The sequence below is a fragment of the Antrostomus carolinensis genome, unplaced genomic scaffold (assembly GCF_000700745.2).
Source record: "Antrostomus carolinensis isolate BGI_N321 unplaced genomic scaffold, ASM70074v2 scaffold119, whole genome shotgun sequence".
Taxonomy (NCBI): Eukaryota; Metazoa; Chordata; class Aves; order Caprimulgiformes; family Caprimulgidae; genus Antrostomus; species Antrostomus carolinensis.
The window spans coordinates 77,858-99,481 of NW_010339020.1; the positions used below are offsets into that span (position 1 = coordinate 77,858).

Consider the following 21,624-nt stretch of genomic DNA (forward strand, 5'->3'; position numbering starts at 1 on the left):
ATTTTTCCATTCACTTTTTTGAAATTCATCCTGAAATTGATGGCAAAGGGTGGGGAAAAAATCCAATAATAATCTGTTATCTTGAATGGCATATCGAGAGGCTTTGCTTTTCCTGTACTATGTTGTAACATGTCTTTTCCCCTTCGCTTTGTTTCCCAATGGAGGTTTCACACGTTCTCTAAAGTCCCCTCCTTCCGAGTGCTGGTGTGCGGAGGTGATGGCACCGTAGGCTGGGTCCTTGGTGCGCTGGAGGAGATCAGGCACAAGCTGGTGTGCTCAGAGCCCTCAGTTGCTATCTTACCTTTAGGAACAGGTGAGAATCACAGTCAGCACCATTCTTCTGAGGGCAAAAGTCCTCCAGAAGGTTTCTTTATTTATCTATCTGACAACTTGGTTTTCCAGCAGAGATGCCAAGACTCCATTCTGGCCAGTGTTGGAGAGCAATACAATATCAGCTTCTCAAGGAAATGTCAGTCATGATTTCTGAAGGAAAAATGAGCAGCAGAGGTGTTAGTGTGAGTGTGTCCAAGTGGGCAGGTGTTGGAGAGAGTGAAATATTCTCCCCCTGACAGCCACAGATGCATCAGCCCTTGCTGTAAACCAGTGAACTCAGCTGCTCCCCAACGTCTCAGCTCCATAATAGGTTTTTCTATCACTTTGTGTGAAAACCTTTTGGATCACACAGCATATCTCTACGTGATACTGAGCACATGTGCAACCATGACAATTTTTATATATGTTAGATATGTTTTGTGCTTGTTAACTTTTTCAGTCCAATCTAACTACTTCTGTGACCTGTTTGGAGCACCGTACTGTGATTTGATTTGTAGAACAGGGCTGATGCACTTTTTGATGCTTTTAGCTAACTTATGATATGCAGTCATATTTTGGGGTTCTTCACTATTGCCCAGGTAATGACTTAGGGAGGGTCTTGCGCTGGGGAGCTGGCTACAGTGGGGAGGACCCCTACTCGATTTTGATTTCCGTGGATGAGGCAGATGATGTTCTAATGGATCGCTGGACTATCCTTTTGGATGCAGAAGAGCCAGCTGAAGGCACAGAGAATGGTGTTGCAGAACCTGAGCCTCCAAAGGTGAGTTGAGCACCATTTGGATTTGATTCTTACAAACTGTTGTTCCAGTGAATATCATAAAGAAGACAGATGTTAATGTAGTTTAATCTTTTATTGCTCACGTATCTTTGAGCTTCGGCCTTACTGAGCTATTCCTTAGTGAACACATCGTACATCTGGATCTAGTGCTTCAATTTTGATAGGACTGGTTGGCTGCAGAACACACTTTGTAGCTGTTTGGTAAAAAGTATCTGATAGGGGATTAATGAAAGATTAAAGTGACAATGTCATACCTGTTTGCTTCAGTTAGAAAGAAACTTATTTCTCAAGTAAGAAAAGCTTTTTGAAGGAATGCCAAACACTTTCCAGAACACTAGTGAAACTGGAGTGTCAACCAATAAACAACCCTCCCCCCAAAAAGTGCTCTTATGTTTCCTGTAACAGTCTAAAAAATGACTGAGTTGCTAGGGTGTACAGGAAAAAAAAAATCCTTCTGTTATCTTACTGCCATTGCGTATATGTATATGTGGCATCTGTTTTATTTTGGCATCTGTTTTATTTTTTTGCAGTGAAAGTCCCTGTCCCTTGGTTTGTATTACTTGTTTCTGTTTAGGAAAATAAAATTGTCAGTTGTAGATGGTGACTTCAGAGCTTTACGTGAATCCTGGTTCTGTTTATCTTCAGACAAAACAAAGAAAGTGGACAAGGGGGTGGCAAAAAATAAGTAGGAAATTGTAATAATAGTAGCATTTGTCTAAGATTTTAATCCAGTCGCTGGAAAATCCTAGGCATTATGTGTCAGTTGGAGGATTTAAGTTGCTCAGGTTCCAGCTATTTTTCACTTGGTGGAGACAGAGGTTGATTTGTCCCGCGTGCCTAAGCTGCTTTTTAAAGGTGAAGAGTGGGAGAGTCGAGAACTAGGACAGAAAAACTATGTAATAAGCTGGCATGGAAAGGAAGAATTAATTGCAGAAGTGGTTGAAATCTGTAGGAACTTGAGGCTGGCATATAGGCAACTATTTAAAATGCAACTGGTATGCAAATCTTAAGTTCTTCACTCATCTGGAGTAAGCTGGTCACCTTCCAAAGGAAGGAAGAGCATCTTCCCAATGATGTAATGATAAATCCATGGCTGACGCAAGAAATAGTAGTGGCATTAGTATTCAGCAACTTGTGTAGTTATTGCATAGAATCACTTTGAGAAGTTGGGTGGTTTTATTTCTGCATTTGTTTTTATTTCTGCTTTACTATGCTTGTTACTTGCAATTAAGTTTAAATTTTGAAGTTTCTGATAATAATAACACTCCGATCATAATTGGAAATAATGACTACACATGTCAACAGTTGTCTGTACGGCTTTATTTTTAGTGCAGTGTTTCTGGAAAATGTTTTCCAGAATCTGTCAAGATGCAAATGACTTGGAAGGATCATCTGCAAAGCTTGATTTTGTTGAACACTTTGGAACCTCTTCATTTATAAACATAAGGAGGAAATAATACAATTCTTTTTGTCAGATTGTACAGATGAACAATTACTGTGGTCTTGGCATTGACGCAGAATTGAGCTTGGACTTTCATCATGCTAGAGAAGAAGAACCAGGGAAATTTAATAGCAGGTAATCCTGGGGAAACCACTGTGGTATTGCATAACTTCCAATGAACACTATGACTGATAATCTTGAAATACTACAGCTGACCACAAACAGTATTGCTTGAGGCAGAGCTGACACAGAGAGGAATTAAGTTAGCTAGGAGCTGGTAGACCCAGAATTTGGGGGGTTTGTTTTGTTTTTTTTCTTTTTCTTTCTGGGTGGTTTGTTTTTGGGGTTGTTTTTTTTTCCCCCCTTTACCAAGAGAGAGCACCAAAACAGGTTTTTGAAGTCGTGTCATTATTATTCAGTACATCTATTTGCCCATAACTGCAATGTCAAGTTCAGTGAAATTCTGAGGTAGTAGAAATATCTTATTTAACAAAGCCTTTAACAGAGGGGAGGGCAGTGCTGATATGTGAGCAATAAACAGACTGTTAAGAACTTCTTTGTACCTTTCCCACCCTTGCTTAGTGCTGTGGTAGCACCTGTGTGCTGGTAATAAGGATAAAAAGAGATCTCTGTATCTTGACTGAGACTGTGTGATTAAAAAGGTGTGGAAAGAAACCTTCCTGCTTTCTGACATGCATATCATTCAATAATAGTACTTTTTCTTCTTCCCATAATCGCTGAAATTGATGAGAAAAATAAATTACATTTGTGTTATTAATCAGTATTTCCTTATAGAAACTGTTTTTGTCTGTTTTCTGCTGTGTTTGTGAGTAAATGGCCTCTAAATTGTCTCTCAGTTGCCCTCAGTTACAACTACGCTGTATGGAAATCCTAACTATTAAAAATATTATCTGACCAATTATGAGTGCAACGGTGTGTTATTCTACCTACCTTGAAGTGTGCTGTCTATTATTACAGGCACTGCTCATGTTTTTTTCTTAAAAATTGAATAATACAGGGCATTGTTTGGGATACATAAGTTACTATTAGGCACCAGTTTGCATTTTCAATCCACTGGATTAATAACATCATAGATAGTAAAATCAAGCAATAAGTTTGTGTATAGCAGTTCCTGTTCTGATGTATGAAACTGTTGCAGATTTACTTGTATAATTAATATAATGCAAGAGTTATGTTTATTCTTCCTTTAAAATACACTACTCTGACTTTGCAGAGCTGCAGTGCTTTTAAAAATGTGTTGTTTTCTTATTGCCAATGTATTTAAGGGTTATGCTTTGACTTGTTTTGCCCTGTGTGCCTTTCGTGTCTTGAATCTTTATCTCAGTCAGTTCACAGTGTGCAGCACCTGCAGTGCAGTGAGCAATGACATCGTACCATTCCTGCAGACCTTTTACATGTGTATTTCATGCGTATTTGGACACCCTGTAAGCAGGATGTCTTGAAGAGCGTCTGGGAAAGAAGAGTTGCTTTGTTTTGCTTTTTATAAATCTGAAGGGCTGTATATTTCTGTGATTCAAGATCTGGAAAAGAAACATGAAATAATGAATTGATAGTGAGGGAGACAAATAGCTTGTGCAGGCTAATAGTGCTGACACTTGACTGTTGCCTTTCTGCCTGTGACAATGATTGTTAGAATTCCTGGTTTAACCCTTCCCCAGGATATGCAAGTGCACATTGCTGCCAGCAACGTTAGTAATTTTTTTTTATTACTTTCAGTGTTAACTAAGAAGGGTGGCTACTTAATTCCAGATGCAGCAGCTCCTGCTGTGTGAACTGGCTGCTCTTGAGTGCAGAACAGGAAGGTTGTGGGAACAGAAATTGCAGGTAGTCCTTGGAAGAAAAGGGGGCTTGAATCTTCTTCTGAATTAAGACCTTAAACTGGTAAATGTCCTTAAAGCTGTGTGCTCTCTGGCCTCACTCTGTAGAGTCTCTTTACACGCTCAGGACTCCTTTGGCTAGCATCTCACAGGGCAGTAATGACTTCCCTGCAGGGAACTCAGTGCTGAGCTTGCCTGGCAGGGCAAGTGGACAGAGTGTATGTTGTGGCAGTGATGGTTTTTACATCGTTGGGTGCCAAGCTGTGTGAGTTTTTTTCACATTGTAAAACTGACAGATCTCGGCAACTGCCTTCATTCTGCAATTCCCAGGGGATCCTGGAGCAATCTTCAGAGTTGCCTGTAACAGAAGAGACAACATCTTGTTTGTGCCACCCAAAAGTGGCAGGACACTGACTGCTCTGGCAGGCAGCACATACAGATACTGTTCTCTTTCTCTTGGTAGGGGGAAGGTTTGAAAGTATTGATTGCTTGACTTGTTGGTTGTGGGTTTTTAAATGCTACAATGACTGCTGTCTACTCATATTTTCCCATCTTGGGCCCTCTGTATGTGAACCTGGTAAAGTTATTTCCCAGTCAGTAGGATCAGCCTGAGAAAAGCACCCAAACAGATGCCAGCTATTGCTCAGGGCTCCTAGCTTTTGCAGTGGTGGTTTCCCACCCAGTGGTGAACTTGTTGAATTGCAGGACTTAGATAAAAAGCTGGTCATTTTGTTTTGCTTGGTAGCTTTCCGTGCTGTGTGCTGCAGTTATAAGAGGTTTGCTTCTGAGAGATGTTACCCAGCTGTTTATTACTGCTTGTGGGAAATCATCGTTCATTTAAAAAGGCCTAGCTCACAGATTTCTTGTCCATCGCCTTTAAAAAAAGTTTCCCAGACCTACCCTTCTGTGTGTATGGCAGCTGGCAAGAGCTGTGAGGTGTTCTGCATCAGCTTACTTTGTTTCTTCATGACTCTTGAGGACTGACTTCTTTATTTGAATAGTTTTAATGAAAGCTTGGAAAGCAGCTACTGATGGTCTTGCTTCCTTTGGCCACCAGAGGTGCTTGCTGCTTGGGCAACAACCACAGAGGTCATTAAACTGACAGTATAACCTGATGCTAGTGTCTCCCTGAGTCCATGGAGACTTGTTCATGAGACTTTTTAAGAGTAAAGGGCATTTTTAATTTGCTCTATCAAGGATAAATACAGGATTGCAATACTTAAAAAACACTTGTTTACTTTTATAATCCATGAAACTGGTCCTACATAGGATCATCTTTTAACTTTATCTATTCTGAGATGTTCAGTTAGCTAATTGAAGAATCAATCCAACCTTCCAAATAGCCCTCAGGAAAGGTGTATGTAGTTTTATGGACGTAGCCAGTGGGGCATCAGGTAGTATGTGAATGTTGACTATACATGTAGTGCATCTTCTGTAGAAAAGCAAATCAGTGGGTGATTCCTGAGCTGTGTAGCTCAAATCCTCAAACTCATCTGAACAGTAGGGTGGATATTAGTTCTATATCTGTACTGCAGAGAGCTTTCCAAATAGTTCTGGGACGACATAATGATGCAAGTGTTACAGCTGAGCTGATGCAAGGACTTAACTGGCTCCATGGGGATGGATGGATGGATGACCTGCATGTAGCACCCTCTCATTCCTGTCAGTGTCATTTGCAGCAGTGACTGCAATGTGGGTCTCACCTCATACAAACCTTGATTTCCTTCAGCACAAATAAGGTGTTGGAGACTGCTCCAAGGATGGCTTCCTCCTTCCTGCCTTGCTAATAAACTGTGGTGAAACTAGTGTCTGCAAAATGTATCTAACCAAGGGTTTGCGTTAGGAGATGCTTATTCTTCTCACCCATGTGGGCAAGCTAATATGTTATTGCCTACTGCTAGCAGTAAACTGGCAATTTCCACTGGCACTTTCTCCCCAAATCATGTCCCACATGTAGATGCGCAAAGAAGGGTGGTGATTTTCTCTAGTGGTAGATATGCAAAGATCACCCTTCCAAGCCTGGCTGGCCATTTTAATCATAAAATCTTTCAGTTACCTTCAAAACCACTGGGTAGGAATTGGTGTGGTAATGTTACAGAAATCAGTTTGCTGTTCTTATTTGGTCTCAGTGTCCTAATAAGATGCATAAAAGGAAAGGAATATGTATGCAAGAATGGAGTGATAGGATTTATTCTCTGTTCTCTGATTTAATCTTTGTTGTGCATCACGGGGTGCTCTATCCACTGTCTCTGGATCCTGTGAACCTCAGTTGTCCATAAGTGTTTCTTAGAAGTCATGTAATTCAGGAGTGCGTGTGCAGTTAGGGCACTGTCTTGTAGTCTTTCATTTTCTGCAGGCTGCCTTCTTCATGCAACAAGAGTTAATACTTCTTGGGGATATTAAAGTATTGTGTTTCCTACCAATATTTCATTACTTTCCAGTTGTATCCTAATTAGACCAAACCTGTCTTAGTATAGCATCTTATTGCCCAGTGTGGAGTAGAAACACGTGCTAAGCACAGGCAAAATGATGTTACATCAGGTACGTTTATTTCGGTGCTGTTAAAAAACTGTTAGCATGTAGGACTAATCATTCCCAGTGTAATAATTTACAAGAACTGAACAGTTTCTGCCTGAAGAGTTGACTATAACACACATGCTAAACTGGCTGTCTTCCCCACTTGAACGTCTCCAGCATTTAGACGTTTTTGCAGAGTTGGATTCCAATGACACCCTTGTGCTAGTGGGGTCAAATAATGGAAATTTATGCTTTTTATTTTAAGGATGCCCTGAAGGCCATGTATGCAAAGGTTTTCATTATAGAAGAAAGTACTCTGTGTATTTAACTAATGTTTGTTTATGTTACTCTTAAAATATTTTGACATTTCTAGGGATGCAAAAAAAATCTTCCTCATCTTTCTTTACTCTAAAATTAGAGACGTTTGAGCTCTGTCACAGGTTAACATTACTAAGAGTGGTTTAAGTTTCTACATCTGAGTGTATTTCAAGAGAATTGGCAATCTGTAAAGCAAAGACTCAGAAATGTTCTTGTGCCTTAATTTTTGTAGCATTGCATGAGAAAACATTTTAGAGTGTTTCATTAATACCTCCAGGCCTTAATTAAAAATACAGTTTTTCAGCCCAGACGTTTACATTTCAAAGAGGCATTGCATTCAAGCAACGCTTTAAGAAGGGATAGTTTTTCTGTAATAAGATTTCACAGATCTCCACATGCCTCAACAGCACAAATTGTCCTTTAGGTAAAAGGTTTATAAAGCAGCAGTTTGTGGCTTATGCTTCATTTCTGCTGTAAAGCTGTAAGAATTTGGAGAGGGTTTTAATTGAAAAATTCTTCAAATATACCAGCTAGAGGACAATACTGGTATACATAAGAGGAAGAGTGCTGTGCTGGGCCTTACCTTTTAGTTACAAGATGCTTGTCTGCTCCTAGGTTTCACAACAAAGGAGTTTACGTGAAAGTTGGGCTGCAGAAGATAAGTCATACCAGAAATCTTCACAAAGACATAAAGCTTCAAGTGGACCAGCATGAGGTGGAGTTACCAAGTATAGAAGGACTCATTTTTATTAATATACCCAGGTAAAAAGGAGAGGAAAGATCCTGTGTGGATGCATGTCTGGCTGTAGGTGTGGAAATGCTGCTTGGTATTTGAGCATCAAATGTGAAATGGTTAGATAAAATATTAAATGGTCTACCTTAATAGATGGTTGTTACTAGGTGTTTTTGATTATTGCCCGACTTGCTGGCTTTGCAACTGTCCCTAAGCAGCTAGCTCTTAATACCATTTTGAAATTGTTTTTCCTGATCCTTTGAAACTCACAATCTCACTCCACATAAAGCTGGTGCTTGTTGTCCCAGTGCAAACCCCTCTTTACATTTGCTATTTATTCTGTGTCCTAACAGTAATTTGGAATTATTTCCTCACCAAAGGTCTTTCAGACTTCTTTTGGAGCAGTTTTATAGTAAAGCATGACTTTCTAGGCATGGGTATGGGCCTGTGGCTTCTGTCCGCTACCATTTTCCCCCTCCCCCAAGCTGTTAGAACCACCCACCAGATTTCACTGTGACCTGTAGAAGGATTAAAAAAGATCAACTTGTACACACTTTCTGGCATGCTAGAAACCAGGTGCCTAAGCAGTTCCTTAGATGTGCTGTTTGCACAAAACCAGCAGGTAACTAGTGCTGCCATACTATTTTTTTCAAGTACACTCTTAGACTACCCATATCTCTTTCCATTTTAGTCTGAAAATGTTTAAACTTTTTATTCAAAAATATATATTTACATGTACACACTTACACACAAGTGTATGTTGCACATGAGAACTGTGGAGAAGAAAAGATCACGATTAGTACTGAGCAGTCAATGCTGTAATGCATGTGAGTGGTGTGAGTAAGGAGGGTCAGTACTGCACAAAAAGCAACACTGTCAGAGGCATTTCAGAGGACTGAAGTGCAGGAATACCTCCTTAACTACAAGTGAGTTTGGTCAGGAATAAAAACTTGATACTTGTTTTAGCTTTAGTTTCTCTTGAGTAGCTTCCATGAGTATTGTCAAGACTGGTAAGATCTGTGCTAAGTTCTTAAGTCTTGGAAGTTAAGGGTTTTAGTGTAGCTGTCACCTTTATTTCCCAGCAAACTAAAACTCTTTGGAGTTACTTTCTTCTTACCTACTCTTTTTCTTTCATATGAAAACTACTTACTTCACTCCTTCTTTCATTCCTAAAAGATGTGGTCAGAAGTCTTCCTAATTTTAGGAAAACACTTCCTGCTTTTACAGTGCAGGAAAGCTGTGTTGTCTCCACCAGCTGGTGGGGAGCAGAGTATCTAGTTTTTCAGGTCTGTTGAACCAGCAGCCCATAGCAGGGTGTAGGGCAGAGTGCTCTGTGGCGGACAGCACATCCATAGGTGGTCACTGTGATGTGCTCTCTATGCAGCTGGGGGTCCGGAGCCGACCTCTGGGGGTCTGAGAGTGATAACCGCTTTGAGAAACCTCGCATCGATGACGGCCTGCTGGAGGTTGTTGGTGTGACTGGTGTCGTTCACATGGTAAGTTGGCATCCCAGGTAAGAGCAGAGGAAACGCACGTTGTTTCTCAGACCGGTTTATCTGTGTAACAAACAGTGCATTGCAAGCAGGTAGTCCTAAAAAGTATGTGTCTGTGTTAAGGTTATGCCATCATTTATTCAGGTACTGGTTGTGTCATGCAGAAATGGTTATAGACCAAACCCAGAATTCATGGGCGGCGTCAGCTGTCTGTAAACAAAGTGTTCAGGTGTCAGGAGTTCAGCTGTAGCTGATATGCCTGTTCATGGACTGCCCTCTCATTGCTTGTTTATTGGCCTGCCCTGAAGAGCTATATTTAGGTGCCAGACAATGGAGTGGAAACTGAAGAAACCTGTGGCTGAATGAGAAGAAATAATAGGAGTGTGAAGAACTTGTTCAAAGTGCATGGGGAGATGCTTCATGACTCAAGTAGGCTTTGAACCAAGGCCAGAAACATACATGTATACACATATATATGAAATGCAAATACATATATATATATATATATATATATATGATGGAATTCCCTAGCTTTCTTGTAACAGGTATCATAGTGTCAAAACCAAGCGGTTCATGGAATGAAAACAAGATTTTATTTTAATATTACAAAAACACCCATTTACTGTATTTGTGAAAAATCTTGTCATAACCTCATCGCAGTAAAGGCGGAGAATCCTTCTAGACAGGTGGCTTTACAATTATCTGCCACAGGCTTTCCAGCATCTGTCTCTGAGAATCTGATGCTAGCTGTTCTTGGTCTGAATGCTGTGTGAACCAGATGGTATGCTAGTTTTGCTGAGGACATTATGACTCAACTTGTGCAACTTAATTATTTCATGTATTATCTGTTTTTACAATGACCTGCTATAAGCCACACAGTCCTGTGGGATGGCAAGTTATTTTTATCTTTTCTTTGTATTTCCTTCACTATCTTAAGAAATCTGCTGCTAAAAAAGTATATGTGGTCAGGTAGCTAGAGACAACTAATCCATACAATCACCAAAAATGGAAAGGTGGGTGCTTAGTGTGCAGCGCGACCTTTGGTGTTGGCCAGCTTTCCAGTTTTGTAATTCAGATCTTTTAAGGAAGACAAATATAAAATGTTCCATTAGAAGAAGTGGTTTGGTAGAGATCCCTAAACTTTTTGTGACGTTAGAAGTAACAAGGAGTGTACCCATTGCTTTGGAATATAAACGTTATCACACCCATGCTCTGGTTTTGTGGTCTTCTGTTAAGCTTTTTACTGCCGTGTTTGGTGTCTGTGCACATTCCCCAAGATAATTTGTAAAGTCCTTTTAGACTTTTGAGTTTCACCAGTGCCAAAGTCTGTGTAGAGTCAGGTGTTTTGAAAATGTGTGTATTACGCTGTGGAGCAAGGAAGTAAAGGCAAAGACGACCTTGGTAAGTGCATGCTCCCTGGCCAACCTGAGTGTACAAATGACTCCACTGTGTAAGTTATTTTGCCTCCAGCAGCCTGCAGGGGTATCTTGAGTTCTTCTTCATGCACTTACTTAAATAATTAACACTACCTAAGTGAAGTATGCAGGTTTTGCCTAAGCATTTCTTCTACTTGAAACTCAAAGTGCCCAGTGAGAATAAAATTCTATCCACTCAGTTTAAGTGCAGGTAATATTTGTGCCTCCTGTTTATTGGCATGATTGATATCCTGGCTTTTACTTCCTAACAGGGTCAAGTCCAAGGTGGTTTTCGATCAGGAATCCGCATAGCCCAAGGTTCTTATTTTCGTGTGACACTGCTAAAGCCAATTCCAGTTCAGGTTGATGGAGAGCCCTGGATTCAGGCCCCTGGCCAGATTATTATTTCTGCTGCAGGACCAAAGGTATTGACTGTAGGTTTGTCTTAGCAAATTGACTTTGGTTTTTTCAGTGGATATTACTGTATTATCTTACTTGTCTATTGTGTTCTAATGCTTAACTTAAAGGAGGTAGTCGGTATGATGTGGTAACTGTTGGATAAATACATAGCAGTTTCTACAGAGGATGGTTTGAGGGCCCTCTCCACTGGCTCAGATGAGGCTTGTGTTTAAAAAAGTAGTCCCTGAGCTTCAGCCTAGTGACTTAGGTTTTTCCCCTGTATTGAGATCTGCAGGCAGTGTTACTTGCCCTGAAGCAGATCACAGTGATGGGGGCCCTGGTAGTACTGCAGTGTGTGAGGTAGGAAGCAATCTGCTGGCAGTGCTGGAGGAGGGAAGGTCTGTCAGAGAGCAACAAAGGAGAAAACTAAATAATGGAGGAGAGTGTTTGAGAAAAAGATACTTCATTGGTGTCGGTTTTCCTTGATATGTCAATGTGTATGTAGAAGGAAAAGAGGATCAGCTACCTAAGAATGTAACTTCTCTGTTGACATTGAAATTGTGAAATAAACTTTTTGTGGTATTTGATTCTGTGCACACCAGTCTACACATTTGTCTGCTACCTATAGGATGCCTTTTTAACTCACAGAAATTTGTTGCTACAGGCAATCTTGGAGAATATGTAGCCCTACCAGGAGGGCTACCAGAACATTGGCCCTTGCAGTGGAAAAATGGGTGAAAAAGAGGGTGATACCTCAAATGTTTTGGAATATGTTAAACTTTGTTCTTTTCCTGAGAGAAAGGGGGAAAAAGAGAAGGAACAAACCTAACTTGTCCTTCCAGTGAGAAATATTTCTGTCTTGCTATCAGGTCAGTGACTAATAGTCTTGTCTGTGTATATGTGTATATATGTGTGTGTGCATGAATATATATGCACACGCATACATATCCTTATACATCTATATATACACATACATGTGTATATATATTTATGTAAAAAAAAGCAGTTAATCCTGTAGCTTTATAAGGATAGGTGCTTCAGATAGTTGTGTACTTAGATGTTGTTCTGTTGCAGTTCCAATATTTTACTTGTTTGTTAGTTTAGTTGCCTTAGATCTGCTTAGAGGTGACTATATTATAGGTTTAATCCTCACTCACTTTCTTTTAAAACTTTCCATTTTAGGTCCATATGTTGAAAAAATCCAAGCAGAAACAGAAGAAAACTGGAAGCCTGAGAGAGATGAGAGTGGATAGCGTGTCAGTCTCTGAAGGAGGACGCTAAGCGGAGAGCTGTGGTCAGAAGTGATGCAGCACACCAACTGTAGATACCAAGATGGTTCTGTAAAACCGAGCGCAGGCAACTGGTGAAGAGGGTTGCTTATGAGCGTGCCTTTCATTACATTTTGATAGTACTGGGTTCTACTTCATTTTTCAAAGATAGTGCCTCATTGTTACAAATAACTATTATGTACCAGTTGTCTCATCTGAAATGTTTACTTTGGGTTGTTTTTCCATAAGCCATTTCCCAGTTTTTCATGTGTATAAAACTGAGGCCAAACAGATTCCAAGACGCTGAGATTTCCGCATCTACCTTCACAAAGACTCTTCCTTCCCCTCCTCCCAGCTTTTTCTTAAAGAAAATCATTCCATAGATAAATTTTGGTTCATTGTTCCATAGATGAAAATGTGTTCTTTTTAAATTAATGCTCACAGTAGCCTCCCAACCAAAAAAAGGCAAAGACATGAGCTGCTGAGAATTCCTTGGATCAGTCCAAATCACACAGCTGAAACAGTACAACCGTAAAGAGAAAAATACAAAACACTGGAGAGATTATTTCTATAAAAGGAGCCCCATGCACTGGGAAGAGAGAAAGTACTAGAACAGTTGAGTCAGAATATTTCAGAGAGTTTACTTCAACAGTATTTGGACAGTATGAATGAAGAGGAAACTGCTTGTAGAGCAAGTTTTCAACTACAGCTTAGTTTCTCCTATATTATCCAGCCAAAGCCTGTTTTAAAAGGCATTTGAATTTGAGCAGCTACCACTCTAATGTAAAATAGGAACAAGAACACCAGAGGAAGTATTACTGATTTGTTTTATATCATTGAAACCATTATCTTTGACACCAGACTTTTCTGCTTGTCTTTACTTGTGCTGTTTCACTTTAATTTGTCACAGATGGACTGTTACTTAACAGCAAGCTCAAAGACTGAAACTAATTAGGGTAAAAGAAGTTCCATCTAGTGTTCACTTAAGTGCATTAGCACAGTCATATGTTAGAGCTGAACTAGAGTACAGCGTAGCTTTACTGAGGAGCCTTAGGAGGTATGGAAGCCTGTAGTGTGCATGTAACGTGCTGTAGGCTTCAGGAACTGGGAATGGGATCCAGTACTTCATATACAGCTTCCTGCTACAAACTGGCACTAGAGCAGATGTGCTGATTCTGTCATACACAACATAGATCTGCTATCCATGGCTGTAATCGTATTGGTCTTCACTCACATCTCTGCTGATCTCATCTCACCATGGCTCTCCAGTGACTGAACCTTTCACTTCAGGTCAGCATCATACACAAGGGGCCCTCTGAGCCAGCTGTGGTGCAAGGGCCCTGCATGGTTTTGCCCCTTGTATGCGTCTGCTGCCTGGAGCTGTGTTGGTCAGAGCCCACTTAGCTAGCCAGTGGGCTTACTTGTCCTCTGTTGCACCATAGTAACAAATTCAGCTATGGATGGCATGAATTCATCACTCAAATAGCAGCTTTGGGAGCGCTTCTCTTGCCAGTGTGTCTAGAAAAGCAGCATCTCCAGCTGCTTCAGGGCACTTCAGTGTAGCTTTGAAATATGCAAAGGCCATTTTGTGTTGGAGTCAGTTATGCACTGAGGCACTTCTTGCTGGGTCTTGTTGATCCGTCTGTACTCTTAAGTACTGTGCCAGCTTCAGCAACATCTCATCATTACCTGCACTTTCTACTTTCCAGTCATGGTGCAGATGAGGGTGTGAATGTGGGTGGTGCAAGACAGTGATCTGTAGCAACAGAGCGATACAGCAAAAGCTATAGGGACAAAACAGCTGTGCCACAGGGCAGCCACTTGCAGCATCTCCTTCCTGTCCAGTGGTTCCTTCTCTTCTTAATATTCTGGTAGAGATGCATTTGGAGGACTGACTCCTGTTTTCAATGAAGCCTGTTATTAATTGTTTAAATTGTTAATTTAATTTTAGGGGTGTTCTTTAGGTACTACCAAGTGGACTACAACTTATCTTGTCATTTGACATGCAAACTGGACTCAGGCTATGAAGGAGATAGTGTGGATAGTACAGAGCTAAAATCCTTGTCTCCTGATCTTCAAACACAGGGTTGTCTCTGCTTCAGAGCATGGGCATGAAGGATCAGATGGAGTTCTGGCATCCTGGTACCAGCATTACAAGTAGGAAGGGTAAAGTGTTGTACTTCAGGGTATACCCTCTCAGAATGAAGCTCACAAATTAGAGAGAAAATCTGAAATAGATGCTGCTTATAATTGTCCAGAAAGCCAGAGAAGCTGCTTTGTGTCCTCAGGGCAGCAGAAGGAATTCATGAGCTTCACGCCAATTGCTGACTCAGCAATGGAGAGGAAAACTTGACTTTTATTATAGAAAACGTGCGCAAGCTTTACATTTTCTAGTACTGTCCATCTTCTACAGCCCAAGTAAATAAACCTGTCTTACTTTTTTTCCAGACTTATATCATCCTGCAGCATGCAACTGACATGGGCCTGACTGTCTCTCCCTGTTGCTCAGTATCTGTTATCTGGGATAACTTGAAAGTCTTGGCCACACTGTTTTAATCAGAGGGCCCCTTATGGTGGCATATCCTTCCATGGAGATTTTCCATCCCTGGAACCTGTACATACCTGTCTCAGGTTAGCGTTGTGGGAGCAAGGCAACACAGAAGTATGAATGTGTTCTCACAGCTGCCAGAGGGGTCCTGGTGGAGGACAGGAAGGCTTTGAGTTTTCATTTTTCTTTCCCTTTTCTCTTTTTCCAGTACCCAACTCCCCCATACTGTTTGAGCAGGTGAGTGCCACACTGGAACGAAAATCTGTCTTAAAAAAACACTCTTGGCATTTAAGGTCTCTACATCATAAAATGATGCTTAGTGTGATTTGAAGACAAAGCAGATTCCTGGACAGTTGAGATAGCAAAGCTCCTGTGAAGCTTTTAAAAGGAGAAGCTCACTATTTAACCCCTCTATTAAGATGTTCCTGTTTCAGGTACTGTAAAGGCCAGTATATCAATAATTTAATTTTTTTACATTTTCATCACACTTAGTATGTGAGAAGGCCTAGCGTTTTCTTCCATAGTATGCAAGACTTCATTGAACAGAGGAGAGAACTCTGTGCAGTTAATACAAAACATTTTGACTTAGCCTTTATGTTGAACAAAACAATGCAGTATAATATACATGACAGTGGGCAGATAAATGATTCTCAGCACTGCCTCTTTGAGTAACATTGTGTGAGAACCTAGTGGTCACAGGCTAACTGCTTTAAATAATGCAGTAACAAAAGTGTTGGGGAGGAGACTCGGTTCTTTCAAAAGAGGTGTTAAATCAGCATCAGGGATACAGGAGCAGGAACCATCATCTCTGGGCAGGGAGGAGATAGAGGCTCATTGCTGTTCCTGGGCACACTCCATCCTCCCTCCACTGCCCTGCCTTTCTACATTGCCACTAACCCATGGCGGGCACAGATAGCAGAGCTGGCGTCCCTCCTGCTGAGATACAGACTCCTGACCTCTTACTAGTGTCCTTCTAGGCTTTGCCAAATCATGGTGCATTTCAAATACGCCACTGTTGCAGATGACAGAAGGTGGTGAGTTGGTTATAATCTGTTTTGATGGGTGAACACATTACCTCTGTCTTGAACTAGGAGGACCAAAATGCAAAAGCTTGCGCCTGAGATACAGGTGCTACTTAAGGAAATTTGCTGCTTTTTCCCCATGGCTTTTACACTTTATTTGTATAGTTTAAATTGCTGATGTTTTCATGGCATTGATTTTTAAAAGAAACAGTGTTATTTTGCCAAAAAACCTTTATTTACATCTGTATGTATATGTGTGTTTACATGCATGTGTATACATCCATATGCACACACCCTTTAAAAACAGGCCTTACTGTATTTCCTTTCACAGTGCCTACTTGTACAGGTTTTACTGTTACAACATTCTGATAGCGCTCGCTTCTGGATCTTTATCTCACCAGTTTTGGACAGGAGGCAGAGCTTGCTTTCCTACTGGTCCCACTGAGGTTCCCAGCACGTCTTTCCAATGAACATACACTTTCCAACAAGACATGATGGCAATATAGTGAAAGCACAACTGTGTTTAGAGTACAGCCTCTGTGTGTATACAGTTTGAGCTCCTCTCGCTCTTTCTGGATTTTAATCCAGTCTCTGTGTGTCTAAAAGCAATAGCAGTGGCTATTGTAGCATTTCAAAAACTTGAAGAAGCTGTAGCATAGGCCTCTGCAAGACTTAAATAAGAAACAAAACTGAATTAACTGCTATAGACAATTGTTCATTAATCTTCACAGTTACCCTCTTACAAGTGTTGTACAGATTGTCTTTCTTTAAAGAGCAGATAACGCACTTGTTTCCAGTATCGGCTGTTTGGAATCGCTTAAGCATTTACGTGTGCACATCTCTCTGCAGCAGCCTGCTGGCATATAAATGTGTCATTATCAAATGAAGCCTCATTTTGTGGGAGGAGAAGGTAAGAAGAGCTGTTGTGGCACTGAAAAAAAGACTTATGTTGAAGACAGCAGGTTTAGCTGCAAAGGTAACGTTATCACATACTGGCTGTGTGAGCAGCTGTTCCCTGTGTGGCATAACTGCCAGTCCATGCTCTAGCGCTGAAACTGGGGGTGCGTTGGACTTGAGCACTTGAGAGACCTGGCCCTAGGTATTCTTTCAGTCTGCGCCTCATACTTCTTCCTTACAACCTTCAGTTAACTCTGCATTTTCCTCTTCTGCTGGGCTGCCTTCCTGCCCTCTGGGCCCAGCCTTTGTACTGAAACTGGTGACAAAGGCACGAGTATGTGGTGGTGAATGTGTGTGGAGAGGAGGGGAATGGAGAACCTGCTCTGAAAACAGCGCCCTGGCCATTGGCCTTAGACTGCTCAGTAAATTTCTCCTGCAGCTTCTACTCCAGCCATTTAGCAGCTTTGCAGCAAAGACTCAGCAACTACTGAACTACCTTGGATTAATGGTGAAGTGTTGCCTCTTTTTCAGGCTTGGATCTTATACGTACCAGTGCACGTATCACTTCATATACTTCTTGCACTTGGCAGAAAATGCAGGTTAGATAGACTTAGGTTGTGGCAAAATTGCAATGTTTGTACTTTTTTTGTAAAAATGGGGATAATCTACAGATACAAAGATGCACTTTCAGGTAACGATGAAAAGTTGGTAGAGTGCAGCTGTTCAGGAATTTCTCTTGACTGCACCATTCCTTGATCCCCGTCCATCTCTAATACTGTGTTCTCCTTGAAAGCCTGCTTGGGAATGGGAGATGGTATCTTTCCCTCATTGCAGTATGTATGTATAGCTGACTGACTGAAAGTTCATATATATTTTTGAACAATTACAAATTGGCTGCTATTCTAAGATTTAGGTTTACTAGACTGGTTTTATAATGCGTAAAAGTTTTATTTATAATGTCAACATTTACTGATTTGACACATGGCTTATAGGAGAGATCTAGCTCAAAGCCTTCGTTCCTTTTGCTATTTAATGTACTTTTTTTAACAGTGTAGCCATTGTATGTATGATACGCAGCGAAATTAATGCAAATTACTAACCTTAATCTGCAGTTAGACCAGCAGTTTCAGTGTTTACAGGACAGTGACTATTGATTGTAAACCCATACATGTCAGCTGAAACAGTGCACTGTGTCTGTGTTTGGGAAGCATTGTTTCTGCTTCCCATGACAATTAATTAAATAGTTGCCTTCTGGTTTAGATTCCTGGTTCTTTGGAGAGAGATATAAATGCAGATTATTACTTTTCTGCCATGGACTCGTAGAACAAATTTCTACTGATAAAAGTGTTGTATTGAACATGTTTTCTGAAAGATTGATTTATTTTTTGTGAAGATAATTTATGAAACTGTTTTACAAGCAGATTGGTGTTGTTGAAAGAGTTGGTCTGAAGTCTTGAAATAAATGTGTGTAGATATTAAAGATGTATCCCAAATTAAAGTATTTTTTAATAGGGCACTGTTACTGGTGTAGTTATCCCTCTGAGCTCTCCTAGCAACACACCCATTTAACATGTCACTCTGCACAGCTTAAGTGTGTTATTTAGGAGGCAACTTGACTTCAGAAGATGTAGCTTTATTTATATTGTGTGTATCACATATTACACCTCTGGCAGCAACTCCTAATGCAAACATCAGCTGCAGAAGGCAGAACTTTTCCCCCATACGAGTCACTGCAGGTTACAGAGCAGAGAGCCCACGATTGTGCTTGACTGCAGGAATGTTACGAGTCTGGTGACTGTTTGGCACGTACAGTCCTCTTTCACTGTCCACAGGGTGAGCCACCCATTAGTCCTTTTGCTTTCTGAAGGAAGGCACAAATCGACATGTGCCAGTGTCAAACAGTTAACAGCTTGCTTCTCCATGGCATCCCTTTGTGCTGCTGACCTTGCCAAATTGGGTAGCAAGCGGTGCTTGAAGAATTACTGCGTATTTATTGTGTAATTTTAGGTGCTTATAAAGCCTTCACTGCTATTTTAAAGCAAAATTCTGGGGATCTGTAGCATACCAATAGCTGTATAACTCCAGCTTTCTGAACATGCCAAACGCAAGTTATCCTTGGGATAGTCCAATTAGCAATGGTGCAGGTAGTAGCAATTGATACCCTGAAGCTGCAAGTTCTGATTATTGGAAGGGACCATCTCTGCTTTGAATGCAAAGCATCACAGAGTTTGTAATTTGCTATAGATTTCAGTGTCCCTCCTACTTAGGAACTACCCATGACATCTTAACTCTTCACAAACTGTCGCTTAACTGTTGCTTAAATAACTGTGGTTTTCACCTCTGGTTATTTAAGTCATCCAACTTCACACAGTTCTGTGAATGCTATTTTAATATGAAGATACTCTAAGATGTCTTATAGCATTTCTTGTGAATGTTCTAACACATTGGTAATAAATCATCTTGGCCCAACAAGCCAAGGTAAGCTGAGCATTGAACAGTTTAGTTATTGTCCAGTGCCTATTCTTTGTGCATCTGCCTAGTAATTCTCAGAAAAAGAAAAAAAAAGCCTAAGTATAAGCACTGAAGTGGTTGAAAACTGTTCCACATTGTGTGCCTCCAACCAGTAATGCATTATCATACGTTTACTTGTGGGTTGGTCTCAGAAACAGGCTTTTAATGATGTAACATGTTTCTCAGTGTCTGCCTTGCAAATCACTATGCTGTTGTAACTTGTCTACAATTAACATACTTAGTGTACTAATTGGTTAAAAAAAGGGTAATTTATAAAAGATGAACTTTTCTCTTACATTTAAACATCTGTTTGTCCTTGGGTTATGTTCTTAGAACAATTCTGTATATATTTTGCAGTATGTGTTTTGTGTTTAATTTTCATTGTACATTTTGCACTGATTTGAAATTCTGTATTCTTATTTACAAGTTCCAGAGATCTGTAACTAGCATTTGTCTGTAAAAAATGCAACATCTTTCTAACCTGGATGTTTGTGGAGTAGCTATGCTTTAAAAATAGTGAAATACACTTCTGCAGAGAGAAATAGACTTTGTTTCAGCTGGGCACTGCTTTCATAGGTATTCTGTAGCCTTGCTGTTTGAGATTAGATCATGCTCCACGAGAGGGTGGCTATGTTGTAGAAGTGTTACTTCAATTTCTAAGATTACACTCAGTTCAACCCCTGCAATATTTACCTATTTCTAGAACCCTAATTTCTGTGAGTAGCACTTAGTGTAACTGTGTTGTATTTTAACTTGGCTGGCAGCCAGACACCACACAGCCATTTACTCAATCTCCGCTCCCCACCCCAGGGAACAGGGGAGAGAACTGGAGGGGTAAAGGTAAGGATGCTTAGAGGTTGGGATAAGAACAATTTAATAATTGGAATAAAATAACACCTAAAGTGATAATGACAGTTATAATAATAGAATATACAAATGAGTGATGCACAGTGTAGTTGCTCACCACGGTCCAATAGCAGTTCCAGAGGAGTGAAGATCCTGAGCCTAAAACCACAGTCCTGGAAGAGAGAGAGAGAGAGAGAGCATTCTGGCCAACCTTCATTTCTATATCAGATATAACATTCTATGATACGGAAGATCCTATTGCCATATCCAGATGCCAGTTTGAACCCATCACTCTCCTCCTAGCTTCTTCTGCACTTGAAGACAAGCAAAACACAGGGAGTTGGAAAGTTCTTGATTTCCCAGCACCAGCTAAAAACATTAGTATATTATCAACATTCTTCTCATACGAAATCCCATACGAATCCAAAACACAGCACTGTTCCAGCTACTGAGAGAAGAAACCTAGCTCTGTCACAGCCCAAACCAGGGACAAACTGGTAAAATCTTTCTGTGATGGCACCCTAGTATGTTAAGCATTCTTGTGTTGTGAGTTACTTTAATGATGATCCAGATTTTCCAAGGAATTTTTGTACAATTGCTTGCCCTGTTTGCACTGCTCTAGAAACACGGGACCTAGTGTTTTCAGGCTGTGGGGAACAGGCCCATGCGTAGCCCCATGGTACTTGGCTTGGACGAGCAGTGGTGGACCTGGCTTGCACAACCCAAGGGCCAGACCTCGTGGGCCTCGGCTTGGAGGGAGTCAGTTGGGGCAAGAAGAAGAGCTTCCAGGGAGCAGAGCCCAGCTGGAAACTGCCCCACTGTGGGTGGACAGCTCACCCAGCCCTGGAGGTCAACACCTGTCAGCTCCTGGCCTGCCTCTCATGGCTGATGGGGTCTATCAGCTTGACACCCACTTAGGATGTCGCTGCTGCAGTAACCCTTCCTCTGGCACGGAGCAGTTGTTTTTCCCCACCCTGTTCAACAACTGATTGCAGAACAGGAGAGGGCTTGCTTTTGCCCTGGCATCTCAGGGTAAACCTTATTTTTCCTTGCTGAGCTGCAAATCAGCAAGCTCTGACTGAAGCAGCAACAACCACATTTAGAAAATGTATAGTAAAACTCCTCACAGGACTACTGTTCTGGGAAAAGAGGGGAAGCAAACAAAATACTGACCTTCATGTAGAGGGGGAAAAAAAAAGAAAAAGACAAAACACCCAAACCTGAAGTGTTAATAATTTAACCAAGCTTTATGCCTACTAGCTTGCCT

The 21,624-nt window shown here is 40.9% G+C and overlaps 1 protein-coding gene across 1 annotated transcript in view; it reads left to right on the forward strand.

The window, feature by feature from the left end:
* DGKQ (diacylglycerol kinase theta) overlaps window positions 1-12,734 on the forward strand; it is a gene marked incomplete at its 5' end in the record, with an annotated part of 67,107 nt that extends 54,373 nt beyond the window's left edge. The window contains 7 exons of the mRNA XM_010175680.2: window positions 165-313; window positions 912-1,093; window positions 2,587-2,687; window positions 7,841-7,987; window positions 9,343-9,454; window positions 11,139-11,291; window positions 12,448-12,734. Coding sequence (XP_010173982.1) covers window positions 165-313; window positions 912-1,093; window positions 2,587-2,687; window positions 7,841-7,987; window positions 9,343-9,454; window positions 11,139-11,291; window positions 12,448-12,546 — 943 coding nt within the window. The remainder of the gene's footprint in view (window positions 1-164; window positions 314-911; window positions 1,094-2,586; window positions 2,688-7,840; window positions 7,988-9,342; window positions 9,455-11,138; window positions 11,292-12,447) is intronic.
* Between the last annotated feature and the right edge of the window lie 8,890 nt (window positions 12,735-21,624).